This window comes from Colias eurytheme, chromosome 29, assembly GCF_061535395.1.
Source record: "Colias eurytheme isolate Ceu_HAF_F1 chromosome 29, ilColEury1 Martin Lab GWU primary, whole genome shotgun sequence".
NCBI classification, from domain to species: domain Eukaryota; kingdom Metazoa; phylum Arthropoda; class Insecta; order Lepidoptera; family Pieridae; genus Colias; species Colias eurytheme.
In genome coordinates, this window is record NC_143008.1 from 226,816 (window position 1) to 254,422 (window position 27,607).

The window sequence follows — 27,607 nt, forward strand, 5'->3', positions numbered from 1 at the left end:
CATCGTCAGTTTGATTTATTGGTGTCAATTAAAAAAAATAAAAAAGTTTAACACAAATAAGGTTTCATATATTATCTTTAATTAAGATACATATTTTAAAATAAAACCCTCCTTGATGATTCCCAATTCGACTGTAGTCTGTACTGTTATTTTACCTTAGCCTTATGTGATTTAAAAAAAAAATAAAATGCCAAATGTAAACATCTAAATGATTCACCGCATGTTCACCGCCCACTGTGTGGAGGGGACGCTTACGCTCCACGGTATTGGCCGATAACCAAAAGTGCTAGCTCGCATTACTAACCGACGGCCGTAACGCCGTGTGGCGCGATCTGGACCGGTTTTATACAGAAACGGAAAAAATTTGGAATATACAGTTTCAATTGATTGTACTTATACTACAACAAGCAACATGCCGCCAAAAACGAGTGGAAAGGCCGCCAAGAAGTCCGGAAAAGCGCAGAAGAACATCTCCAAGTCTGACAAGAAAAAGAAGAAGCACAAGAGGAAGGAGAGCTACGCCATTTACATTTACAAGGTGCTCAAGCAGGTCCACCCCGACACCGGTATCTCCTCGAAGGCCATGTCCATCATGAACTCGTTCGTGAACGACATTTTCGAGCGCATCGCCGCGGAGGCGTCCCGGCTCGCTCACTACAACAAGCGGTCGACCATCACGTCGCGAGAGGTGCAAACCTCCGTGCGGCTGCTGCTGCCCGGCGAGCTCGCCAAGCACGCGGTCAGCGAGGGCACAAAGGCTGTCACCAAGTACACGAGCTCCAAGTGAGCGGTGAGCGGTCGTCGGGACAACGGCGTGGCGTGTTCGACTTATCGAACGCCCGCTCGCTCGCGTTTTGTGTTTATTATTATTATATACTATCAAAACAACAACGGCCCTTTTCAGGGCCACAATATATTTCATGAATGAATTGTGTGTGTGTGTACACGCCAAAAATACGTTTCTCCAACACGAACAACAGCAGTGAGAAAAAAAAAACCTAAAGTTGTAATTTTGAAATTCGAATTTCGAATTATACGTTCAACAATAATTATTAACGTTGGTCATATTTTGTGGGTATGATTTATTTTATTTTATTTACAAACTAGGGCTTCGCCCGTGGTACATATTATTTCGCAATAATAAAAAGTAGCCTATGTATGTTCTTTCTCAGCGTCTAAAGATTGCCTGTGCCAAATTTCATCAAAATCGGTCCAGTAGTTTTGATGATGACAAATAAAAACAAATTCATAATAAATTATATACCATCATGATTTGGCTCGATATTTTTATACATGTTACATAATTTTTTTTCACTCACAACCATTTTATTACTTATATATTAATATAACAACGCAATGCGATTTCATGTACTATCTTTGAATCAATATTATATTTATTTTGACAGACATCGTCAGTTTGATTTATTGGTGTCAATTTAAAAAAATAAAAAAGTTTAACACAAATAAGGTTTCATATCTTTAATTAAGTTAAGATATTAAATAAAATCCTCCTTGATGATTCCCAATTCGACTGTAGTCTGTACTGTTATTTTACCTCAGCCTTATGTCAAAACGTAAATTTAATTGATATACAACAAAAAATTAATAATATTAATTATTAAATGGAGAAATAATTAAACTTGTACAGTTAATTTGAAGTTATTTTTTTTTTAATAACTGTTTAACAAATAAATGGTAGATTGATTAGTTATCGCCCGCGGCTGTGCCTGCATTGTTCAGAACGTAACAAATTATATATACTAAAAGCTTCCTCGAGATGCAGCCTATCTATTGAAATAAACCGCATCAAAATCGGTTCTCTAGTTTTAATTATACAAATTTATATAGGGAATATAGCACACACGGACAGACATTCAAACCGATTTTCTGTTATATTTATATAGTTTTGTGTTTTGCAATAGTTTTGGTAAATTAATATTTTGTACTAGATTTCCGCCCGCGGCTTCGCCCGCGTTTTCAAAGGAAAACCCGCATAGTTCCCGTTCCCGCGGGATTTCCGGGATAAAACCTACCCTATGTGTTAATCCAAGTTACCTTCTATATGTGTGCTAAATTTCATTGTAATCGGTTCAGTAGTATTTTTCCGGACGTATAGAAATTTTCCTGGTGTATGGAAATTTTCCGGACTGAGAAAATTTTTCCTAACCTAACCTAACCTAACCTAACCTAACCTCTCCTAACCTAACCTAACCTCTCCTAACCTAACCCAACCTAACCCAACCTAACCTAACCTAACCTAACCTAACCTAACCTAACCTAACCTAACCTAACCTAACCTCTCCTAACCTAACCTAACCTAACCTAACCTAACCTAACCTAACCTAACCTAACGTAACCTAACCTAACCTAACCTAACGTAACCTAACGTAACCTAACCTAACCTAACCTAACCTAACGTAACCTAACCTAACCTAACCTAACCTAACCTAACCTCTCCTAACCTAACGTAACCTAACGTAACCTAACGTAACCTAACCTAACCTAACCTAACCTAACGTAACCTAACCTCTCCTAACCTAACGTAACCTAACGTAACCTAACGTAACCTAACCTAACGTAACCTAACCTAACCTAACCTAACCTAACCTAACCTAACCTAACCTCTCCTAACCTAACCTAACCTAACCTCTCCTAACCTAACCTAACCTAACCTAACCTAACCTAACCTAACCTCTCCTAACCTAACCTAACCTAACCTAACCTAACCTAACCTAACCTAACCTAACCTAACCTAACCTAACCTAACCTAACCTAACCTAACCTAACCTAACCTAACCTAACCTAACCTAACCTAACCTAACCTAACCTAACCTAACGTAACCTAACGTAACCTAACCTAACCTAACCTATCCTTTTCCACCTTATAGAAATTTTTCCTGACGTATAGAAATTTTCCTGGCTTATATAAATGTTCCTGACTTATAGAAATTTTCCGGACTTATAAAAATTCTCCTGTCTTATAGAAATTTTCCTTTCTTATGGAATAATCAAGTTGAAGATTACTCGAGATCTCAAAAACGGCGCAACGGATTTTGATGCGGTTTATTTTAATAGATATAATTTTTAAATGTTCATAAAATTTGCAACCGAACGAGGCCGCGGCGAATTTCTAGTTAGGTATATTATGAACGTATTATGTATTTGTTGGTATTTTTTTTTTTTTTTTTTAGTGCTGTTTTGTTTTGGTATACGAAAATACCTATGTAGAGTATGAAGTAAAATAAATATAGTTTGAAAAACTAAAAAACACGCTTTCAAGTTAGATACATACCACTAAAAAGTAGAAAATAATAATTCTTTAATCTTGTAATCAAGCAATAACCAAGACATATTTTATTTTTGAACGCATTTTTATGAAACTTTGCACCTATGTAGAGTATGTATGAAGTAAAATAAAAAAGTAGAATAATTTCCATCCATTTTGGCAGCAAGGGTCTTCACACACGCGGCCTCCGTTAGGAGGCTGCGTGGGGGATGCTGTTCAGGACGATTCGTCCTCTGCAGCAGGTGTATGGCGCCGCCCGCTAATACGGGCGGGTTAATGGGAGGACGAATCGCCCTGTTTGGGAAGAAAAATATTTGTCGATTGGGGCACAGTATAGGAGACTGTGCCCGACTGTATCCATTTTGGATAAGGTACATGTAAATTTAATGAATAGATCCAGTACGACCATACCATAATGACGAACATAACAATATTATGACATGGGCTGTGTATGACATTGACAATATTATGACAGTGCAGATTGCACATTGCACATTGAAGATCGTTTTTTTTTTTTGTTTTCGAGTTCGAGTAGTTAATTTTGCATCAGGAATCGTGCAAATCCAACACAAAACTTTGATTATTATTATTTTATCTCTCTTTTCTCGACATACACACCGCGCGAACGGTTACTTATCGATGTCTCTCTCGCACTCGACTACGATGAATAACGAAACGGAGACGAGTGTACCTAATGTGTTTATAAAAACGGCGTCGTACCCGTTTTCGTATTCATTCGAAGCGCAACCACTTCTCCGTGCGGTCGTATTTGTTGTTTTATTTCTCTATAATAAATATAGTGAATTCGAATTTCGAACAAGCCCCCCGGTCACAATGGCTCGCACAAAGCAGACCGCTCGCAAGTCCACCGGTGGAAAGGCGCCGAGGAAGCAGCTCGCCACCAAAGCGGCCCGCAAGAGTGCGCCCGCAACCGGTGGCGTGAAGAAGCCCCATCGCTACAGGCCCGGCACGGTTGCTCTGCGTGAGATTCGTCGCTACCAGAAGAGCACTGAGCTACTGATCCGCAAGTTGCCGTTCCAACGTCTCGTTCGTGAGATAGCGCAGGACTTCAAGACCGACCTCCGCTTCCAGAGCTCGGCCGTCATGGCCCTGCAGGAGGCGAGCGAAGCGTACCTCGTAGGTCTATTTGAAGACACCAATCTGTGCGCTATACACGCTAAGAGAGTGACCATTATGCCAAAGGACATTCAATTGGCCCGCCGTATCCGTGGTGAACGCGCCTAAGATCCGTTTGTTGTTTGCATTGTTCGTGTCTCGTGTCGTGTCGTGTGGTGTGTGGTTTCAATATGAAATAACATAACATAACATGACATAGCACAGAGGACACGTCATCGGACATCGAATGTTAAAAAAAAAAGGCCCTTTTCAGGGCCGCACGTGATTCATTTTAATAGTAGGTACCTAACCTAACTATAAACGTTTTCCACTGTGCAGTAACGGAAACATACAACGAAATATCTAATAATATAATGATAATATTGTTATGAGAATGATAAAATGTATTAATATTATTATATTACTATTATAAACAGAAAACTTACCTACCTGATGAATTTTAGATTTTAGTAATGTAATCATTCAGTAGCCATTAACTTTAAATTCTTCTTATGAAATAGTTTTATTTAATACTAGCGGTCCGCCCCGGCTTCGCCCGTGGTACATGTTTACGTTTTCTCTACATAAAAACCATCCTCGTACTTCCAGGAATATAATAAAAAAAGAATTATCGAAATCGGTTCAGCCGTTTTCGAGTTATGCGCTTACCAACACATTTTGCGATTCATTTTTATATATAAGAAGATTATAAATGCGAAAGTTGTTGATGGATGGACGTATGTATGTATGTGTTGAACCGATTACAATGAAATTTAGCACACATAATAATAGAGAGATAATAGAGTACAAGTGAAATGATAGTGAGTGTTGTAGTTTTGCGCGCGTGGGGAAACATATCCATAATACAATAATATATAATATTGTGGAATTAATGAATCGTATGCGGCCCTGAAAAGGGCCTTTTTGTTGTTAATTTGTTTGTTTCAAAATCATCGCCGTGGTGGTCGTACGCCCATCTTTATTCGTACCAAGAATAATAATTATTAAAAGGCCGAATCGATTGCATGGAAGAATTATTGACGTACGTACGAACGGACGGACGATCTTTGAAGTAACACAATTAATTAACCGCCGAATCCGTAGAGGGTACGTCCCTGACGTTTCAGCGCGTACACGACGTCCATTGCGGTGACGGTCTTCCTCTTTGCGTGCTCGGTGTAAGTGACGGCGTCACGGATCACGTTCTCGAGGAATACCTTGAGAACGCCGCGCGTCTCTTCGTATATCAAACCGGATATACGCTTGACGCCACCCCTGCGAGCGAGACGACGGATCGCGGGCTTCGTGATACCCTGGATGTTGTCACGGAGCACCTTCCTGTGCCGCTTAGCGCCACCTTTTCCGAGCCCCTTGCCTCCTTTACCGCGGCCTGTCATATCGCCGACTGTCTTGCGTTATTCTACTCGTTTACTTGCTTACTCGCTGCGTGCCCGAAAGCTTGTGCGCTTCGCAGCAGCAAGGGTCTTCACACACGCGGCCTCCGTTAGGAGGCTGCGTGGGGGATGCTGTTCAGGACGATTCGTCCTCTGCAGCAGGTGTATGGCGCCGCCCGCTAATACGGGCGGGTTACTGGGAGGACGAATCGCCCTGTTTGGGAATAAAAGTGTTAGTTATTTGGGGCACAGTATAGGAGACTGTGCCCGACTTTTTAAACCTTTTCGCATTTTGCGAAGACTCGACCGACCTGTGTTTGGTTTTACGAGCCCGTCTTAGACTTGTGTCTAAGCCGGGGACGGACAGGGAACCCGGGAGCGACACAAAACCGATGGGTGTGATAGGAGGCGCCAATTGCGCGTGGGAGTGGGCGGTGGATTGGCTGGGTACGTTGTGTACCGACTGTGTAGGAGTTATGCAGGGTGAGGCGACAGACGGCGCGATAGGAAGCGCCGTCGCAGGCGAAGCTTGCGTGGGTGGGGGCGTTGTATAGGATTGCGCTATTTGCGCGTGGGAGTAGGTTTGGTAGGAGGGAGTAGTGAGGGGCGCACAGAGTGCGTGGGCGGTAGGTGGCGCTGGAGGCGCAGTGTATGGTGCCGGCATTGTTTGCAATGCCGGTGGTGAGGACGGCGTGTTCGCCTTAGGAGAGGGGGGTGGTAGTAGATCGCGCGGATTCGGACGACGCGACCCGGGAATGGCGCGGTGCGGAGCAATCTCTCGGAGATGGGGATGAGAGGAGGCGTCCGCCCGCGAGAACATGTTTTGGGAGAGACGAAGGATAAACTCATCCAGCGTTTCTACACCGAGATCGCTACGTATTAGCTCGTTTCTCACATACCTCGGCGCACCGACGATAGCGCGTAATGCGAGTGACTGCCGCGCACGCATTTTGCGGCGCAGGCTTTCACACACATACACATACCAGGCGGGCGCGGCGTACGTGAGGAGCGGCCGTAGGTAGGTTTTATAAACGCTTACCTTTATACGCAGCGGGAGTTCAGAGTATAACACCGGACGAAGTATGGCGTGGGCGGCTTTGCACTTGTTAATTACCTGCTTCACGTGGCTGTTAAAGCGAAGCCGGCAATCAATAGTTACACCTAGGTAAAGGACGGTATCGGACCATGGGATCTGCTCACCAGCCAGAGTGAGTTGGTGGGAGGGAGTCAAACCACCGAACCGAATCACCTGTGTCTTTCGCGCGTTAACAGATATCCGCCAACGATCGAAATACGCAGGCAACTCATCAAGCCAGCGTTGCGCCTTAACCATCGCATGCGTTGTATTCAACGATGCGGCGATTAAAGCTACATCGTCGGCGTATAGCGCGAGGATTTGATTAGAATTTGGCGCGGGGGAGGGGAAGTCATCTGTGTAGGCGGAGTATAGCGCGGGCGATAAACAGCTGCCCTGCGGGACACCCGCCTGCACAGAGTGGTTTCGGGAAATGGCGGGGGACACGGAAACGTGAAAGGAGCGGTCCGTGAGGAAGGAGTGCAATATCCTCACGAGCCGCGCGGGGCATTGGGTAGTGGTAAGGATCTTATATATAAGACCCTCGTGCCAGACGCGGTCGAAAGCCTTTTCGATATCTAGGAATATTGCGACCGCTCTCTCATTCCTGTTCAAGGCGGAGCTAACATGGTGCAATACTCTAGATACCTGAAGGGTGGTACTGTGTGCCGAGCGAAAGCCGAATTGCTCAGCGCGCGGCGACACGTACGGACGCAGCATAGGCAGCAGTAGTGACTCGAACACTTTGGAGACTGTGCTCAACAAGGTGATGGGTCGATAACTGCCCGCTAAGGAGGCATTCTTGCCGGGTTTGGGGATCATTATTACGCGACCGGTTTTCCACACTGAAGGGAAATGACCGGCGCGCAATATACCGTTAAACAGCCGCGACAAAGCCGCGACTGTTTTACGGGGGAGGTGGCGAAGGGATTCGTTCGTCACGCCGTCCTCACCGGGCGCTTTGCGCAACTTTGTACGCGAAATCGCACGGCGGACGGCGGACGGGGAGGTGAAGAATACTTCCTCAGCGGGCGGTATCGGTGATGCTAGAAAACCTGATAGGTGTTCGTTCACCACTGCTGCGTGGGCGGCGCTCGACGGCGTCAGGGGGTTCGGCTGAAAAACTTGTGCCAGATGTTCGGCGAACAAGTCAGCGCGACCCTGAGGGGCGTATATATAATTACCCGCGGAATCGGTGAGTGGGCGCGCGGGGGCGGCTGAGGATTTAAGCCTGCGACAGAGGTTGTGGAGCGAGGGCCAGTCCTCGGCGGCCGAGTCGATCGCACGGTGCCAGCCCTCGATCCTGTTCGCCTCAAGCGCATCGCTAACTTGCTCACGCAAACGAGCAAGTTGCCGCTTGAGGGTGGGACAGCGCGAATGCTGCCACTGCCGTCGCAGAGCTCGCTTCCTCTGGATAAGGGCTTTAATGTGAGAAGGAATAGGGGGGAGTATGGACGTGGACGGTTTGAGTGTCGTGGCCTGGGAAAGAGCGGACTTGAGTGCTTCATGCAAGTCATTTGCGAATATCTCCACGTCCTCGGCGCTTGAAACCGCGCGTGAGGGCGTGGAGCGCTCAAGCGTATTCGCAAATAACTCCCAATTAACACAGCGGCGGGAGTAGGATGGGGCAAGCGCGGAACTGTTTGCGGTGATCTCGACCAATACCGGCAGGTGGTCTGAGCCGAGATCATCCACAATAACAGTTTGCGTCATCGACTGGCGAATCACATTGTGAATCGTGAAGTCGATGACGTCCGCTTGGTGGGAGTCTGTACGAGGATAATGAGTAGGTTCGGAAGGGCCCTCTATAACAATGTCGTTATAATCGATAATGTTATAAAGGGCTTTGCCGTTGCAACAATCGAGGCGGGATAGCCAGTGCGAATGCTTACTGTTCCAGTCACCCGCGGCGATCGTCGGCACGCTCGAGGCGAAAAGACGTTTCACCTCGTTCGTGTCAACTCTCCCCCCGGGCGGCCTGTATACAGCATACATTCGCAGCCTGCCCACCGGAAATTCCGCCTCGATGCCGAGCGCGGAGAAGGATTGGGATGCGAAAGCGGGGAGTGGGGTGTGAGGGATGGACTTGCGGATAAGGATCGCAAGTCCGCGGTACTTACGCCCAAGCGGGGAGCATTCGTCCTGTCTGTACGAGACGTAGCCAGACGCGCTGAGTTTGTCAGACGCGCCCAAGTGCGTCTCGTTTAGGAGGACGACGTCTACTCGTTGTTCCCGCATGAGGTGGCGCAGTAGTGTCGCTCTCTCCTTGCTGAGCCCGCTCGCGTTCCAGTAAATGAAGCGTATACTCACTGTTGAACGAGACTCAACAGGCCCTGCATCAGGATGGGTATTGGGTCGGCGCCTTCCTCCAGCGCGTCCATCGTGCTCTGGAGCACCTGGCACGCCGCTCGTATGACCGTCCGCTTGGCTGGGTCGAGGTGTGCCGGTGCTGAGCCGAGCTGTGTCGAGCTGGGTCGAGCTGTGCTGTGTTGAGGTACTCGGGCAGGTTCGGGCAAGTTCGGCTGTGTTCGTTGCGCCGAAGTTACCCGAGCGGAGATCGGCGGTTGCGCTCGTGTGCGCTCGGGCTGGCGCTGTTGCGCATGCGCCGGCGCCTGCGGAATGTGCGCGGGCGGGCCGGCGGGGGGCACAGAGGCGGTAGCGGCCCGAGGGGGCTGCGTGCGGGAACGCTTCTTACCGCTGCGCCCCTTTCGGTTTCTTCTTGCGGAGGTAGTTGCGGGGGCGTTATTCGCTGCCGCCATGAGACCCGTGGTGAGGGCCTCTCCACGAGGCACCGGCTCCACGGGCGCGGGTGGCGCCGCCGGCGCGCTGGGCCGCACATTCGGTGCGGCGCGCGGCTGCTGCGGCTGCTGCTGGGTGGTTGTGGTGCGCGCTATCGGGCCCGCCTTCTTGTTGCGGGCCTCGCGCCGCAGCACCGGGCATGAGGCGTGGTTGGCGGGATGTGGTCCCGCGCAATTGGCACAGATCGGAGGGGCGTCCCTTGGCCGCGGGCAGTCCGCGGTCGCATGGCTCTCGCCGCAACGCACACAGGCAAGCGGCCTGTGGCAATTGTGCGACGAGTGCCGGAAGCCCTGGCACCTGTGGCACTGCGCGGGGCCCCGCTTGGAGCGCCACGCCTCAATGGTGACGCCGGGCATATAAAGCAGCTCCTTCACTGCGTAGATGCCCGGCGTGAGGTTCTCGGTCTTTCTTAGTATGACCAAGAATATACATCCGGGGCGCCCCTTCCGGGCGCGGATGGGCCGCGCGAACTCAGGGTCGTACCCCCGGTCGCGCAGCGCGGCCATCAACTCCTCCGGCTCGGTGTTAACGGGAAGGCCACGGACGGCGACCTTTACACTGCGCTCCGCTTCAGGGGAGTAGGAGAACCACGAAATCTCCACTCCCTCCTCCTGAATGCGGCGCAAGTATCGGTCGACCGCCCGGTATTCAACCTCGTCCTGAGGCGAGAAGCGCACGCCGGTCCCGTAGGCGCGCGCACTTACTTGTCGCCCCAGCGAGGTGGTAATGTTTCGCAGGTGAGTCGCCCAATTTGGGAGCGACTCAACCACGATCGGCGGGTAGCGCGGCGCCTTCGGCGCGCCGCTTGGTGGCGCTGCTGTACTAGCAGCGGTGGATGCGGGGGCGGTAGCGCTAGGTGGCGCTGCTGTCGCCCTCGGTGTGGGGGCGGTCGGCTGCGCAGGCGCACTAGCGCGCTGCAAGCCGGACGGGCCCGGTTGCGGCTCCTCGGCCGCCTCCACGTTGATACGACGGGGGCGGCGCGGATCGCGTGGGTGGAGTGGTGGCACGGCGGCGCCTGCACTTACCGCCGCGTAGGTGGGCGGAACGGGTGTGGCTGCGGCCGTGTCTGTCTCCATGGCGGTGGTGGTAGCGGGTGTAGCGGGGAGGAGGGCGGGAGTCTGGCAAGGCCGCTTGGCCTGCGCCGACTCGACCTGGTCCTCCTCCTCGTCGCTGCTGAGGGGGCGACGGCGCCTCGCCCGTGGCTTGCCCGGAGGGATCGGGAGGACGGCAAGTTTTGCCAGTAAAACCTGTTCGTCTTCCGGCGAAGGCTCCTCCAGGCAGCCCGGCGGTATGCGCGCCAGGTCGCCTCGCCTCATCTCGATGTACGAGGCCAGCCAGCCGCGCAGCTTGCGCGACAGGAGGCCCGACGAAACGAACCGGTCTATCAGCACGGCATCCGACAAATATGCGGTCCGTGGTGATACCTCCTGGTCCGGGTCAGGCACGACCTCTGCGGCGGCGGCCTCAGGTATTCCCCATCTTCGGGGCTGCGTCCAAAAGGGGCGGGAGGGGCGCCCGGGAGCCGAGCTCGACCGGGCTACTCCATCGCGGCCAGTGCGCGTAACGATGCGTGGGCGCGAACTACGCGCGGGGGTCACAATGACCGATAAAAGTAATTTTTTTTAAGATTTCATTTTATTTTACTGATAAACCATTCTAAACATAATAAATACCAGAGACGTTACTCTAAAAATCGAAATCTGACATCTAGAATCGAATGCTTCACTTTAATCGATGTTTACTGCGCTCAGGTGCATTACGAAGATTTAAGGAATCTACAACGGTACGACAATATAATAATTCATCAAAACATGGATACGTCATTGTCGCTATTGAATTAATCGTAATTGCAGTTGATGATGATGATATATATAAGTAACTTAATGATTAGGTAAATAATAAACTATTAATTAACTACCTACATTCGTGTTATTATCGATTCGTCATAATATTGTTACTACTCCTCTGTCTATTATTTAGGTATTGCTTATTATGCGTTATTATGCGACGATATTAAGTTAACACAATAATAATATTATAATAAATACGCAATTGTGAATCGTAGTCTCGTTCTCGCGCGGCCTATATAATATTTTGACAATATTAAAACGTGCGGGCGTTGCGGTGTGGTGTGCGTACTATGTACCTACTAGCTGTTAGTACCTGTGACTGTGAATATAATATTGTGACAAATATGTGACATTTATTTATAATATTGTCATTTCGTTATTGTGGCACATTCGTATTGTTATTATTTTTGTATTTAAAGGACGTTAAACATATTCGACCGATCGCCGAACTGTGTGTGTAGCCGGCCGCGCGGTCGTCGTTTGCGTTATGCTGTTCTACAACAGGTCACATTCATCCCCCTAAAAACCATCGCAAACATATTATATGGCGATTACGAATAGTTTCACCTTAACGTCTGTATATCAGTGTATTGAGAGAGCCTTTTTCGAAACGACAATCGGTTTAATTACAGGTGAAATGATAATTTTAAAGTTGACACCGCGCACGCGGATAGCCCTTGGCAAAATTTAAACGTCCATCGCTATCGATGCGCTCCTCGAGCGTCGCGCGGGCTTGCACACTACGAGGGCCGATCTCAAAAGGGACGAGAAACATGTGAAACGTATACTTTTAAACGTTAATTTCACGTAAAATATACGTTCGAACGGAGGCATGTTAGTGAAAAGTTTCAAGCGCGACCGCGAGAAAACGTATCTCGATTGCACGGTTCCCCGTGAGGTAAACCGTCCATTCGATTCCTACACTAGCGACACCGTACGTCGAATACAGTGAAACCTACTAAGTACTACTTATTTAGACTAATTATTATTACATACTATTGTCGACGTAAAGTTGAATTTTAATTAACAAAAATGGCAGACACCGCAGTCGAAACTGAAACTCCGGCGCCAGCGTCGACGCCCGCGAAGAAAGCGCCCAAAGCAGCAGCAGCAGCAGCAGCAGCGGCGTCGGGAGGAGCCAAGAAAGCGGCCAAAGCAAGATTGGCGCACCCGAAGACGTCGGAAATGGTGAACACTGCTATCAGCGATCTCAAAGAGCGTAGCGGCTCTTCCCTGCAGGCGATCAAGAAGTACATATCGGCCACGTACAAGGTGGACGCGGATAAACTGGCGCCGTTCATTAGGAGATATCTCAAGGGCGCCGTCGAATCCGGCACGCTCGTTCAGACGAAGGGCAAGGGCGCATCTGGCTCGTTCAAACTGGAGTCAAAGTCCTCCGCGGCCAAGAAGAAGACCTCTCCGTCGAGCGGAGCCGCCGGCAAGGGCTCCGGAGCGGCGGCGGCCGTCAAGGTGCGCAAATCTGGCGGCGGTGGCAAGGCGCAAGCGGCCGCCAAAAAGACGGCCGTCAACGCAGGCAGCAGGTCCAAGAAGGCGGCGGCAGCCGCCGCCGCAGCAGCGGCCGCAGACTCGTCGTCCTCGCCGTCCAAGTCGAAAGCGTCAGCGGTGAAAGACAAGAAAGTAGCTGCAGGCAGAAAGAAGCCCGCCGCGGCCGCCAAGAAGGCGCCGGCTGCGGGCAAGGCGGCCGCAAAACCCGCCGCAGCAGCGTCGGCCGCCGCGCCGAAGGCTAAGAGGAGTGCCAAACCGCCGACGAAGAAGCCGAAGGCACCGAAACCGAAGAAAGCGGCAACGCCAAAATCCAAAGCGGCCACCGCCAAGAAAGCCTCGGCCGCGTCCAAGAAGTGAACGTGTGGTGTGCGTGCAATCGATCAATCGCAAGCGCAAGCGCAACCTAATTCGACTTCGAGGAAGGTTAAGGTTGGAACTGGTTATGCAGTGCAGCGGCGACGGCGAGTGCATCGGGCACAAGTCTCAGCAAAATAGATACATATTATATATTATCTATCGCCAAAAAGCCCTTCTCAGGGCTAACATATATTTTCGAATGCGCACTCACTACGAACGTTAACGTTTCCTTCCAATTTGCGAGGACGAACAAGCAACTTGTAGGTACCTACACAATAAAACTACAATTATTACAATTTTACAAATTACATAATAGTTATGTAACATCATAATATATTATAGTAGCAACTAGCAACATGCATGCACAATATAATAACAACAAGAAAATCAAATCTACTACTAACTAATCTACAGCTTTACGTTAGGTTAGGTTTAGGTTTAGGTTTAGGTTTAGGTTAGGTTAGGTTAGGTTAGGTTTCTTAAAAAAAAACTACACAGAAATAGGAGCCCCGCGAAGCGGGGCTCCGTCGACGCGCAATGAAATAAGGAATAAATAAAAAAAAACATCAAAATATACCTACGTAATACGTACGGTAAACACACACGTTACTTTTTACCTTCAACTTGCAAAATAAAATATTATGTAACTATTCATCGCACACTGCAACACGCTACCACACAGACAGACACAGACACAGACACAGACACAGCACAGACACCGCCCGCCCGCCCCACACCAGCGCACGCCGCCCGACCGACCGCCCGCCCGACGCCCGACTCCCGATAGTACATTTTACCGAAACTTACTAAATACCTACTCTCTAAAATCTATACATACCTACTGCTATGAATAATTATTATTAATACCTAATTATTGATGGTTGTCTAGACAACACAGTCTGTTTCTGTCACCTGACAAGTTACTTTAAAAACAATCAACTAATCGTTATTATTATGAGTAACTAGCGGTCCGCCCCGGCTTCGCCCGTGGTAGGTACATATTTACGTTTTCTCTACATAAAAACCATCCTCGTACTTCAAGGAATATAATAAAAAAAAAAAAGAATTATCGAAATCGGTTCAGCCGTTCCCGAGTTATGCGCTTACCAACACATTTTGCGATTCATTTTTATATAATATGAGTAATAATAATATTTGGGGATGCTGTACACCGAATCAAAAAAAAAAATAATATTAATTAAAAGATGCTTAAATATTGTTTGTGTGTGAAATGCGAAAAAAAAAATTAACATTTTGTAAATAAATAAAATATTATATTGTACATAACAATATATTATTATTATTTGACACGGTCGTGTTCACTGCGCATCGCTCGTCGTTTGTGTTCGCTCGCATTTCACGGCGTCATGCCCACCGCAATCACTAGGACGCGTAGCCGTACACGGTACAATATATATTAAATCCGATGGTAATGTTTAAAAAAAACATACTTTAGTGATCGGCGCGTATCGTTGTACGTATCAGTTTTTCGTTTATTATACTGTCAAAGAAGAAAACCGTAAATAATGTCTGGACGCGGTAAAGGCGGTAAAGTGAAGGGGAAGGCAAAGTCACGTTCCAACCGTGCCGGTCTGCAGTTCCCCGTCGGCCGTATTCACAGATTGCTCAGGAAGGGCAATTACGCGGAGCGCGTGGGCGCCGGTGCCCCGGTCTACCTGGCGGCCGTGATGGAGTACCTGGCGGCTGAAGTTCTCGAGTTGGCCGGCAACGCGGCGCGCGACAACAAGAAGACTAGAATTATTCCGAGACATCTGCAATTGGCCATACGTAACGACGAAGAGCTGAACAAGCTCCTCTCCGGCGTGACCATAGCACAGGGCGGTGTATTGCCTAACATTCAGGCTGTGCTGCTGCCCAAGAAGACGGAGAAGAAGGCCTAATTGGATTGCATTGCATTGCATTGCATTTACCAATAACGATACAATTACATATTTTTATGTATGTTCATCATAATATTATTATGAATTGTTCAAAAGGCCCTTTTCAGGGCCGCAATATATGTCTTGACAACAACGATAGATAGAGTTTCTAGCAGCCTAAACTCTCATCTCTTCAGTGATCGTTTACCATTTGACACGTACACCAGAACATGAATAATATTAATCTATGTACAATAAACTAGCTGCGCTCCGCGGTTTCACCCGCATTTAATATTATATTATAATATAGCCTTTAACCCTAGAACCGTACCCGTATTAAAAAAAGTAACATTCATTTGAGTCTTTTTAATTTAATTTATAATGGCATTTTTGTATTTGATCAGTAGTTCCTGAGATTAGCGCGTTCAAACAAACAAACAAACTCTTCAGCTTTATAATATTAGGATATATTATGTAGATAAGAATTATACATAATAATTATTATAGATGTTTAATTGTTTAGTTTATAATAAACCCCTTCTTGTTGAACGCATCAAAATCCGTTCCGTTTCATTTTATGTTTGTTTGTAATATATATTATAATAACTAGCTGTGCCCCGCGGTTTCACCCGCATTGCTCCGCTCCTATTGGTCTTAGCGTGATTATATTATATTATAGCCTATAGCCTTCCTCGATAAATGGGCTATCTAACACCGAAATAATTTCTGAAATTCGATTAGTAGTTCCTGAGATTAGCGTGTTCAAATAAACAAACAAACTCTTCAGCTTTATAATATGATTGTTTTCCTATCCTGAAGATTAAGATAAATTATGTAAATTGAATCTTACTATTGTGACAAATATCTGCTCGATGTACGTATTCGAAGCTGATACTGGACTATTTCTCCTTTCTGCAGAGGACAATACCTATATTGTGTTTTCTAGATGATTGCGCAAGTCACTTCGTTTTCGTCAAGCGGGAAACTTGGAATATTGAAAGTAGGGAGGCGAGCAACTGTTTTCATACTTCGTATTGTGTAAGCTGGAAATTTAAATAAATATTAAATCAAGTAAAATTTGATTTATTTAAAGAAAAACCCTTTCCCGTAGGATTTCCGGGATAAAACCTATCTTATGTCCTTTCTCGGGTATCAAAATATCTCTATACCAAATTTCAATCAATCAATATTATAATATCAATATTATATTTATTTTGACAGACATCGTCAGTTTGATTTATTGGTGTCAATTAAAAAAAATAAAAAAGTTTAACACAAATAAGGTTTCATATATTATCTTTAATTAAGATACATATTTTAAAATAAAACCCTCCTTGATGATTCCCAATTCGACTGTAGTCTGTACTGTTATTTTACCTTAGCCTTATGTGATTTAAAAAAAAAATAAAATGCCAAATGTAAACATCTAAATGATTCACCGCATGTTCACCGCCCACTGTGTGGAGGGGACGCTTACGCTCCACGGTATTGGCCGATAACCAAAAGTGCTAGCTCGCATTACTAACCGACGGCCGTAACGCCGTGTGGCGCGATCTGGACCGGTTTTATACAGAAACGGAAAAAATTTGGAATATACAGTTTCAATTGATTGTACTTATACTACAACAAGCAACATGCCGCCAAAAACGAGTGGAAAGGCCGCCAAGAAGTCCGGAAAAGCGCAGAAGAACATCTCCAAGTCTGACAAGAAAAAGAAGAAGCACAAGAGGAAGGAGAGCTACGCCATTTACATTTACAAGGTGCTCAAGCAGGTCCACCCCGACACCGGTATCTCCTCGAAGGCCATGTCCATCATGAACTCGTTCGTGAACGACATTTTCGAGCGCATCGCCGCGGAGGCGTCCCGGCTCGCTCACTACAACAAGCGGTCGACCATCACGTCGCGAGAGGTGCAAACCTCCGTGCGGCTGCTGCTGCCCGGCGAGCTCGCCAAGCACGCGGTCAGCGAGGGCACAAAGGCTGTCACCAAGTACACGAGCTCCAAGTGAGCGGTGAGCGGTCGTCGGGACAACGGCGTGGCGTGTTCGACTTATCGAACGCCCGCTCGCTCGCGTTTTGTGTTTATTATTATTATATACTATCAAAACAACAACGGCCCTTTTCAGGGCCACAATATATTTCATGAATGAATTGTGTGTGTGTGTACACGCCAAAAATACGTTTCTCCAACACGAACAACAGCAGTGAGAAAAAAAAAACCTAAAGTTGTAATTTTGAAATTCGAATTTCGAATTATACGTTCAACAATAATTATTAACGTTGGTCATATTTTGTGGGTATGATTTATTTTATTTTATTTACAAACTAGGGCTTCGCCCGTGGTACATATTATTTCGCAATAATAAAAAGTAGCCTATGTATGTTCTTTCTCAGCGTCTAAAGATTGCCTGTGCCAAATTTCATCAAAATCGGTCCAGTAGTTTTGATGATGACAAATAAAAACAAATTCATAATAAATTATATACCATCATGATTTGGCTCGATATTTTTATACATGTTACATAATTTTTTTTCACTCACAACCATTTTATTACTTATATATTAATATAACAACGCAATGCGATTTCATGTACTATCTTTGAATCAATATTATATTTATTTTGACAGACATCGTCAGTTTGATTTATTGGTGTCAATTTAAAAAAATAAAAAAGTTTAACACAAATAAGGTTTCATATCTTTAATTAAGTTAAGATATTAAATAAAATCCTCCTTGATGATTCCCAATTCGACTGTAGTCTGTACTGTTATTTTACCTCAGCCTTATGTCAAAACGTAAATTTAATTGATATACAACAAAAAATTAATAATATTAATTATTAAATGGAGAAATAATTAAACTTGTACAGTTAATTTGAAGTTATTTTTTTTTTAATAACTGTTTAACAAATAAATGGTAGATTGATTAGTTATCGCCCGCGGCTGTGCCTGCATTGTTCAGAACGTAACAAATTATATATACTAAAAGCTTCCTCGAGATGCAGCCTATCTATTGAAATAAACCGCATCAAAATCGGTTCTCTAGTTTTAATTATACAAATTTATATAGGGAATATAGCACACACGGACAGACATTCAAACCGATTTTCTGTTATATTTATATAGTTTTGTGTTTTGCAATAGTTTTGGTAAATTAATATTTTGTACTAGATTTCCGCCCGCGGCTTCGCCCGCGTTTTCAAAGGAAAACCCGCATAGTTCCCGTTCCCGCGGGATTTCCGGGATAAAACCTACCCTATGTGTTAATCCAAGTTACCTTCTATATGTGTGCTAAATTTCATTGTAATCGGTTCAGTAGTATTTTTCCGGACGTATAGAAATTTTCCTGGTGTATGGAAATTTTCCGGACTGAGAAAATTTTTCCTAACCTAACCTAACCTAACCTAACCTAACCTCTCCTAACCTAACCTAACCTCTCCTAACCTAACCCAACCTAACCCAACCTAACCTAACCTAACCTAACCTAACCTAACCTAACCTAACCTAACCTAACCTAACCTCTCCTAACCTAACCTAACCTAACCTAACCTAACCTAACCTAACCTAACCTAACGTAACCTAACCTAACCTAACCTAACGTAACCTAACGTAACCTAACCTAACCTAACCTAACCTAACGTAACCTAACCTAACCTAACCTAACCTAACCTAACCTCTCCTAACCTAACGTAACCTAACGTAACCTAACGTAACCTAACCTAACCTAACCTAACCTAACGTAACCTAACCTCTCCTAACCTAACGTAACCTAACGTAACCTAACGTAACCTAACCTAACGTAACCTAACCTAACCTAACCTAACCTAACCTAACCTAACCTAACCTCTCCTAACCTAACCTAACCTAACCTCTCCTAACCTAACCTAACCTAACCTAACCTAACCTAACCTAACCTCTCCTAACCTAACCTAACCTAACCTAACCTAACCTAACCTAACCTAACCTAACCTAACCTAACCTAACCTAACCTAACCTAACCTAACCTAACCTAACCTAACCTAACCTAACCTAACCTAACCTAACCTAACCTAACCTAACGTAACCTAACGTAACCTAACCTAACCTAACCTATCCTTTTCCACCTTATAGAAATTTTTCCTGACGTATAGAAATTTTCCTGGCTTATATAAATGTTCCTGACTTATAGAAATTTTCCGGACTTATAAAAATTCTCCTGTCTTATAGAAATTTTCCTTTCTTATGGAATAATCAAGTTGAAGATTACTCGAGATCTCAAAAACGGCGCAACGGATTTTGATGCGGTTTATTTTAATAGATATAATTTTTAAATGTTCATAAAATTTGCAACCGAACGAGGCCGCGGCGAATTTCTAGTTAGGTATATTATGAACGTATTATGTATTTGTTGGTATTTTTTTTTTTTTTTTTTAGTGCTGTTTTGTTTTGGTATACGAAAATACCTATGTAGAGTATGAAGTAAAATAAATATAGTTTGAAAAACTAAAAAACACGCTTTCAAGTTAGATACATACCACTAAAAAGTAGAAAATAATAATTCTTTAATCTTGTAATCAAGCAATAACCAAGACATATTTTATTTTTGAACGCATTTTTATGAAACTTTGCACCTATGTAGAGTATGTATGAAGTAAAATAAAAAAGTAGAATAATTTCCATCCATTTTGGATAAGGTACATGTAAATTTAATGAATAGATCCAGTACGACCATACCATAATGACGAACATAACAATATTATGACATGGGCTGTGTATGACATTGACAATATTATGACAGTGCAGATTGCACATTGCACATTGAAGATCGTTTTTTTTTTTTGTTTTCGAGTTCGAGTAGTTAATTTTGCATCAGGAATCGTGCAAATCCAACACAAAACTTTGATTATTATTATTTTATCTCTCTTTTCTCGACATACACACCGCGCGAACGGTTACTTATCGATGTCTCTCTCGCACTCGACTACGATGAATAACGAAACGGAGACGAGTGTACCTAATGTGTTTATAAAAACGGCGTCGTACCCGTTTTCGTATTCATTCGAAGCGCAACCACTTCTCCGTGCGGTCGTATTTGTTGTTTTATTTCTCTATAATAAATATAGTGAATTCGAATTTCGAACAAGCCCCCCGGTCACAATGGCTCGCACAAAGCAGACCGCTCGCAAGTCCACCGGTGGAAAGGCGCCGAGGAAGCAGCTCGCCACCAAAGCGGCCCGCAAGAGTGCGCCCGCAACCGGTGGCGTGAAGAAGCCCCATCGCTACAGGCCCGGCACGGTTGCTCTGCGTGAGATTCGTCGCTACCAGAAGAGCACTGAGCTACTGATCCGCAAGTTGCCGTTCCAACGTCTCGTTCGTGAGATAGCGCAGGACTTCAAGACCGACCTCCGCTTCCAGAGCTCGGCCGTCATGGCCCTGCAGGAGGCGAGCGAAGCGTACCTCGTAGGTCTATTTGAAGACACCAATCTGTGCGCTATACACGCTAAGAGAGTGACCATTATGCCAAAGGACATTCAATTGGCCCGCCGTATCCGTGGTGAACGCGCCTAAGATCCGTTTGTTGTTTGCATTGTTCGTGTCTCGTGTCGTGTCGTGTGGTGTGTGGTTTCAATATGAAATAACATAACATAACATGACATAGCACAGAGGACACGTCATCGGACATCGAATGTTAAAAAAAAAAGGCCCTTTTCAGGGCCGCACGTGATTCATTTTAATAGTAGGTACCTAACCTAACTATAAACGTTTTCCACTGTGCAGTAACGGAAACATACAACGAAATATCTAATAATATAATGATAATATTGTTATGAGAATGATAAAATGTATTAATATTATTATATTACTATTATAAACAGAAAACTTACCTACCTGATGAATTTTAGATTTTAGTAATGTAATCATTCAGTAGCCATTAACTTTAAATTCTTCTTATGAAATAGTTTTATTTAATACTAGCGGTCCGCCCCGGCTTCGCCCGTGGTACATGTTTACGTTTTCTCTACATAAAAACCATCCTCGTACTTCCAGGAATATAATAAAAAAAGAATTATCGAAATCGGTTCAGCCGTTTTCGAGTTATGCGCTTACCAACACATTTTGCGATTCATTTTTATATATAAGAAGATTATAAATGCGAAAGTTGTTGATGGATGGACGTATGTATGTATGTGTTGAACCGATTACAATGAAATTTAGCACACATAATAATAGAGAGATAATAGAGTACAAGTGAAATGATAGTGAGTGTTGTAGTTTTGCGCGCGTGGGGAAACATATCCATAATACAATAATATATAATATTGTGGAATTAATGAATCGTATGCGGCCCTGAAAAGGGCCTTTTTGTTGTTAATTTGTTTGTTTCAAAATCATCGCCGTGGTGGTCGTACGCCCATCTTTATTCGTACCAAGAATAATAATTATTAAAAGGCCGAATCGATTGCATGGAAGAATTATTGACGTACGTACGAACGGACGGACGATCTTTGAAGTAACACAATTAATTAACCGCCGAATCCGTAGAGGGTACGTCCCTGACGTTTCAGCGCGTACACGACGTCCATTGCGGTGACGGTCTTCCTCTTTGCGTGCTCGGTGTAAGTGACGGCGTCACGGATCACGTTCTCGAGGAATACCTTGAGAACGCCGCGCGTCTCTTCGTATATCAAACCGGATATACGCTTGACGCCACCCCTGCGAGCGAGACGACGGATCGCGGGCTTCGTGATACCCTGGATGTTGTCACGGAGCACCTTCCTGTGCCGCTTAGCGCCACCTTTTCCGAGCCCCTTGCCTCCTTTACCGCGGCCTGTCATATCGCCGACTGTCTTGCGTTATTCTACTCGTTTACTTGCTTACTCGCTGCGTGCCCGAAAGCTTGTGCGCTTCGCGCCTTCGGGGTCTTCGCTCCCACCATCACTGGTGAGGGGAAAGAGTACCGGGGCTACGCCCCCCAACTCTGGTGTCTCTCGCCTCCCGCCACTACGGGAGGGTCCCTGGGTTAACCCCACATCTGTGGGGCTGTTATTTGTTCAATTGTCGCTTGTGCGTTGTTTCTGGTGGTGTTCTATACGCAGTCCCCCGCCCAGGCAACCTGCCCACGGCGACTCGGGGTTTGCGTTTCCGCGAACCGGGCGATCCGCCCCACCGGGTGAGACCCTTAAGGGAGGCCCAGCGAGTGCGGATCAGCGACCGTGTGCGGTGGCGACGCATCCCCCTCGTCCCGGGCCAAGTCGCGCGGGTAGGGTTTCGCGTCAATCACGCTGGCTCTCCAAGGTGCTATGCTTTGGAGGTGCTCATGGTTCGATCTATCGGCTTTTTCAAAGATTTTCTTTGCTTGCTCTTTGATGATCTTTTCGAGGGGCTCCACTCCCAAGTCCCTTTCAATAGTGGAGTTGCGGACGTATCTGGGGGCGTCGACGATAACTCGCAGAGTGCGCGACTGAGCCGTCTTTATTTTCTTTTTGCTGGCCTGTGAGATGTAGCCGTACCAGACTGGAGCGGCGTACAAGATCTTGGGTTTAACGTATGTATTGTAGAGTCTCAGCTTCAGTCTGGTAGGCAAGCTGGACGTGAAAATCGGTCTCAGTCGCACAGCTGCGACCTGTGCCTGGCGAGCGGCTTTCAGGGCTTGGTGATTAAAGGCTAGGCGCCTGTCAATCTCCACCCCCAGATACGTGGCCTTGCTTGACCATGGGATCCTTGTCTCTTGGAACTCTACATTTGCCGGGTTTGGAGCACAACCCATGCAAATTGCTTGCGACTTCTTGGGGTTCACTCGGAGCCTCCATCTGTCCAGCCACTCCGGCAGCTCGTCAAGCATTTTCTGCATCTTGATAGCGGCATGGTTACGGTTGAGCGATGTCGCTATGTACGCCGTGTCGTCCGCGAACAGGGATAATTGGGAGTCCGCCCTGTTCGGGATATCGTCCGTGTACACGGCGTACAAGTGCGGTGACAGGCAGCTGCCCTGTGGGACTCCGGCTTCAATCTTCCTAGTGGTGGAGAAGGCACCACCTATGCGGACCTGAAAAGCCCGGTCCTCCAGGAAGCTCCGAATGAAGTTGAGGACGTAGTGTGGACAGCTTAACTTGCTCAACTTGAATAGGAGGCCCTCGTGCCACACCTTGTCAAAGGCCTTCTCCATGTCCAAGAACACTGCAACTGCCGCTTCCTTTTTGTTTTTGGCTGCTACGAGGGAATGAATGACTCTGGACAGTTGCAGTGTTGTGCTGTGTTCTGTCCGGAACCCAAATTGCTCCTCTCTTGGTGTGAAGTGTGGTGAGAACCGTCGCAAAACCAGTCGTTCGAGCACCTTGGACATGGAGGGCAGTAGAGATATGGGCCTGTACCCATCGGGCCTTGTTTGGTCCTTTCCCTGCTTGGGGAGCATCACAACAACGGCAGTCTTCCACATCAGGGGGACATGGCCCAGCCTAAGGCACCCGTTATATACGCGGCAGAGCGCCGCAACCGCTCTTCGGTGCAAGTTTCTTAGGGCCAGGTTGGGTATGGAGTCATTCCCCGGCGCTTTCTTTGGCTTCAAGTCTCTGATGGCCTTTTTTAGCTCCCCTGGGGACACCGCCTTGATTTCCTCCCGAGGGCGCGGTCCGGCGAATACTTCTTGGAGCGTGACCTCAACCGCTCTGGCGTGCGCTCTGTCCACTGTTGGGAATGGTCTAAAGGTGCTGGCGAGGTGGTCAGCCAGCAGCTCCGCCCTTTGTGTCGGGTCGTAAATAAGACCGCTCTCCGTCCTCAGTGGTAGGGTAGGGACGGCTTCGCTCGTGAGTGCCTTGCATATTCCATACAGGGCTTCATCGTTGTCCACCGCTGCATCCATCTTTTCCTCCCATTCAGCTGTCCTCTGTTTTCTAAGCAGTTCTTTCATTTCTTCGTCCAGTCGGTTTAGTCGACTACGGAGCGTTGGGCACCTGGTTTTTTGCCATTCTTTCCTGAGTCTGCGCTTCTCTTGTATCCTGGTTTCCAGGTGTCTTGGTAGTGGCTGTCGCTGTCGGTCTCGGAAGCTCGGTTCAGATGAGGTGTTTTTCAGAGCCTCTTGAATGTTCGAAGTAATGTCCCAGACATACTTGTCAATGTCCTCTCTACTTCTTATCGGTCCTGTTGTGATACCGGCTGTCTTTTCTGTGAAGGCCTCCCAGTTAGTTTTTCCCCTTCTGGGGGCTGGTGGAATGGTTGTCGGGGGAGCTGTGGTGGTTACCACAACTGGGTGATGGTCTGACCCCAGATTGTCCTCCAGGACCTCTTGTGTGAGCCCACCAGTAAAGGCCCGGGTGACTGCGAAGTCTATGGTACTCGGCATATGTGTATGCGTGTCCGGGTAATGTGTTGGCACACCCGGGCTGTGGATGATGGCACCAATGTGGTTTAGGGTGGCCGAAAGTCGTATGCCAGCGGTGTTGGTATTCGGTCCACCCCATTCCATATTTTGGGCATTCCAGTCTCCCATGGCTATTGTGGGGACGTCTTGTTGGGGAGTGAAGATCGCCTCCATGTCGCCTCTGATGACTGCGGCGCCTCCTCCCGGTCGGTAGATGCTGAAGATCCTAGTAGCCGATCCCCGGATTTCGACCTCAATCCCCAGGGCGTTTATAGCTTCCAGTGTGTAGGGGGCTAAGACTTGGTGGATTATCGTTCTCTTGACAAGGACGGCTAGTCCACGGTATGCTCTTCCTGCCTGGTCCACCTGGTCCTCTCTGTACATGTGGTATCCTGGGAACCTAAGCTTATCCCTTGCCGCCATATGGGTCTCCGAAATCAGGGCGATATTGATTCTGTATTCATGTAGGACCTGCTTTAGCAGCGCGGCCTTCTGCCGCAGGCCCCGAGCGTTCCAGTAGAGAATTCTTAGACTATCCATTATGGAGCTCTAAAATTTTGGACAGTCCTTGGACGACCGCCGTCACAGGGCTCTCGTCATTGAGTACAGCGTTCAGTACATCTATCATGATCTTGACCAGCACGGCCACCTCTTCCTTCTGCCGGGGCGAATCGTGGCGCGCCTGACGTGGGATTCTTCTTGTATTTTCGGGCGGTTGCTCGTCCTTGGCTGCTGTTGCCGCTCGACTGTCCGGTTGGGCGGTTGTTGGCTCCTCATTGGGCGGCTGTGTCTGCTTCTTCTTCTTCTTTGGCTTCTTCTTTTTGCCTTGTGTGGCCGCCGCTGCCGCTTTAGGCATGTTGGCCACGGCCATCAATGAGGCACCCGTCTGTTCGCCCAGCGGGACGGGTTCTACGGTCGTCGGGGCGGGGGGGTCCTTGGGTTTCCCCTTCGGCGGTCTCGTCGTGGCCGTGGGACCGGCCTTCTTGTTCCTTGCCTCACGTTTAAACACAGGGCAGGAGGCATTGTTAGCCGGGTGCGGCCCTCCGCAGTTTGCGCATGTCGCCGGCATGTCTTTAGGGCGGCTGCACTCTTTCGCCGCGTGCGCCTCCCCGCATCTTACGCACGCAATTTGACGGTGGCAATTGTGTGATGAGTGACGAAACTTTTGGCACCGGTGGCATTGCGCCGGCCCCTTCTTCGCTCGCCAGGCTTCAATCTTGACCCCCGGCATACACAACATTTCATTAATGTTGTATATGGCCGGGGTGGTGTCCGCTTCTCTTTTGATGGAGGCGAAAAATATGCAGCCGGGCCGACCCTTTCTCGCCCTTATTGGGCGTGCATACTCCGCCGTGTGTCCTAGTTCCCTGAGAGCCTCGATAATTTCCTCTGGGAGCGTCTGGCTTGGGAGGCCGCGTATTGCGACCTTAAGATTTCTTTCTTGTGGCGGCGTGTACGCGTGCCACGCGATACCTTCGAGCCCATCCAAGTAGCTTTGGATGACTCGGAATTCATCGCCATCCTCAGGCATAAATCGGATGCCCTTCCCGTATGGGCGGGCGCTGGGATTCCTTCCTAGTATCTGCTTCAATCTTCGGAAGTGGGCCGACCAGTCGGGGAGCTCATCCACTACTATTGGCGGATACTTTTCCTTCTTGGCGGCAACGGCGGAGGTGCCCTGTGCTACAGGCGGTGGCTGATCTCCCGCGGGGGGTGGGGAGGATCCCGCGGCCGTCGCGTATGTCCGCACCTCTGGGTTGAGTCTTTTCCTAGGTCTCGCGTTTTCCGCCTCATGTTCATCGCTTGCGGAGCGGGGGCGCCGCAAGGGGGTGTCCATGGGAGGGAGGGGGGTGCTCCTCGCCTCTTCGATCGCAGCCCTCTCCTCTTCAGCTATCGGCTGCGCCATCATCTTCTGAATTTGCTTTTTACGCTCGCTGAGGCAGGCGGCCATCGCGGCGTGCATCTCTTCTGAGAGGGCTCCCAGCTCAAAGAGGCGGCTTGTGAGGACCATGTCCTTCTCTAAGCGGGCGCGTGGGGATAGAGTTTCGCCGGTATTTTTCGCCGAAGTAGCCTGCGGAATCTTGGGGGGCTCTGGTTCCTCTTCGTCGGAGCTTCCATCATCCTCCATAGAATCGCTCTTTGTTGAGTGGCTCTCCGCTCGGTCAACCGCGGTTTCAGTGCCTCTGTGGCTTTCTGCTCGGTAAACCGAGGTTTTAGTATCTATGCGGCTCTCCGTTCGGTCAACCTGCATCTCAGTATCGGTAACATGAACGCTAGGTGGCGCTTCAGTGCCGCGGCTCTCTTGTCGGTAAACCCGCGGGTTCATAGTTTGCCCGCTAGGTGGCGCTTGGCTAGTCCTCGCCAGTCTTGGGTCGCGATTGCGCGGCTCCATTTCAACGATACGAATTTCATAAATTCTTGACTGTTGATATGTGGTTTGGCCCTAAAAAGGGCCTTTGGTTTGGATACACTCTTCCGCGAAGAGCTTTGGGAGCGATCCACACGGTTCTAGGAGGGGGATCTACAGCCCCTCCTCCTCACGTTTCCCGGTGAGACCCGCTTGTGGGAGGCCGGGAAATGTGAGGAGGCGAGAATAAATCTTCCCTCCGGAATCTAATGTGAAGGCTTCCAACTCCTGGCGGTTACGACGAAAAATTTTGCAGCAACAAAATCCTCGGTAACCTCAGTCGTGTGCGTGAACCCGTGTGTGCTAGACGTCGACTCAGCGAATCCTCTGCGCTTCGCGCCATTTCATGTCGACTTTTATACACACACATTATACACGCGTTTCGGTCGGCTCGCCCTCGACGAGCGACGGAGACGGATAGATATATCGTGCATATCGAGGGACTGCGTTAATAATCTTTGAATAATAATAATAATAAATAACTCAATCACAATAATTGACAACATTTCATTTTTTAATCGCATATTTTAAGAGAAATTAAATAAAAAAAAAAAACGATAAATGTGATGATGACGTCATACATACGGAGGAATAAAAAAT

General features: G+C 47.4%; 8 protein-coding genes across 8 annotated transcripts; 6 read left to right on the forward strand and 2 right to left on the reverse strand.

The window, feature by feature from the left end:
• The first annotated feature begins 382 nt into the window (after positions 1 to 382).
• LOC149895924 (histone H2B) lies at positions 383 to 1,272 on the forward strand. Its single transcript, XM_090118123.1, has one exon. The coding sequence runs from the start codon at positions 413 to 415 to the stop codon at positions 785 to 787; it is 375 nt and encodes a 124-aa protein (XP_089974249.1). The 5' UTR covers positions 383 to 412; the 3' UTR covers positions 788 to 1,272.
• Positions 1,273 to 4,033: 2,761 nt separating this feature from the next.
• On the forward strand, positions 4,034 to 4,829 carry LOC149895925 (histone H3). Its single transcript, XM_090118009.1, has one exon. It carries the CDS (start codon positions 4,121 to 4,123, stop codon positions 4,529 to 4,531), a length of 411 nt encoding a protein of 136 aa, XP_089974135.1. The 5' UTR covers positions 4,034 to 4,120; the 3' UTR covers positions 4,532 to 4,829.
• A 408-nt stretch (positions 4,830 to 5,237) lies between these two features.
• Positions 5,238 to 5,854, reverse strand: LOC149895926 (histone H4). Its single transcript, XM_090118176.1, has one exon. The coding sequence runs from the start codon at positions 5,797 to 5,799 to the stop codon at positions 5,488 to 5,490; it is 312 nt and encodes a 103-aa protein (XP_089974302.1). The 5' UTR covers positions 5,800 to 5,854; the 3' UTR covers positions 5,238 to 5,487.
• Positions 5,855 to 12,488: 6,634 nt separating this feature from the next.
• Positions 12,489 to 13,410, forward strand: LOC149895927 (uncharacterized). Its single transcript, XM_090118049.1, has one exon. The coding sequence runs from the start codon at positions 12,553 to 12,555 to the stop codon at positions 13,381 to 13,383; it is 831 nt and encodes a 276-aa protein (XP_089974175.1). The 5' UTR covers positions 12,489 to 12,552; the 3' UTR covers positions 13,384 to 13,410.
• A 1,356-nt stretch (positions 13,411 to 14,766) lies between these two features.
• On the forward strand, positions 14,767 to 15,618 carry LOC149895928 (histone H2A). The gene has a single exon (XM_090117980.1). The coding sequence runs from the start codon at positions 14,910 to 14,912 to the stop codon at positions 15,282 to 15,284; it is 375 nt and encodes a 124-aa protein (XP_089974106.1). The 5' UTR covers positions 14,767 to 14,909; the 3' UTR covers positions 15,285 to 15,618.
• Positions 15,619 to 16,867: 1,249 nt separating this feature from the next.
• LOC149895929 (histone H2B) lies at positions 16,868 to 17,757 on the forward strand. The gene has a single exon (XM_090118122.1). The coding sequence runs from the start codon at positions 16,898 to 16,900 to the stop codon at positions 17,270 to 17,272; it is 375 nt and encodes a 124-aa protein (XP_089974248.1). The 5' UTR covers positions 16,868 to 16,897; the 3' UTR covers positions 17,273 to 17,757.
• A 2,555-nt stretch (positions 17,758 to 20,312) lies between these two features.
• LOC149895930 (histone H3) lies at positions 20,313 to 21,108 on the forward strand. The gene has a single exon (XM_090118008.1). The coding sequence runs from the start codon at positions 20,400 to 20,402 to the stop codon at positions 20,808 to 20,810; it is 411 nt and encodes a 136-aa protein (XP_089974134.1). The 5' UTR covers positions 20,313 to 20,399; the 3' UTR covers positions 20,811 to 21,108.
• Positions 21,109 to 21,516: 408 nt separating this feature from the next.
• LOC149895931 (histone H4) lies at positions 21,517 to 22,334 on the reverse strand. Its single transcript, XM_090117966.1, has one exon. The coding sequence runs from the start codon at positions 22,076 to 22,078 to the stop codon at positions 21,767 to 21,769; it is 312 nt and encodes a 103-aa protein (XP_089974092.1). The 5' UTR covers positions 22,079 to 22,334; the 3' UTR covers positions 21,517 to 21,766.
• Between the last annotated feature and the right edge of the window lie 5,273 nt (positions 22,335 to 27,607).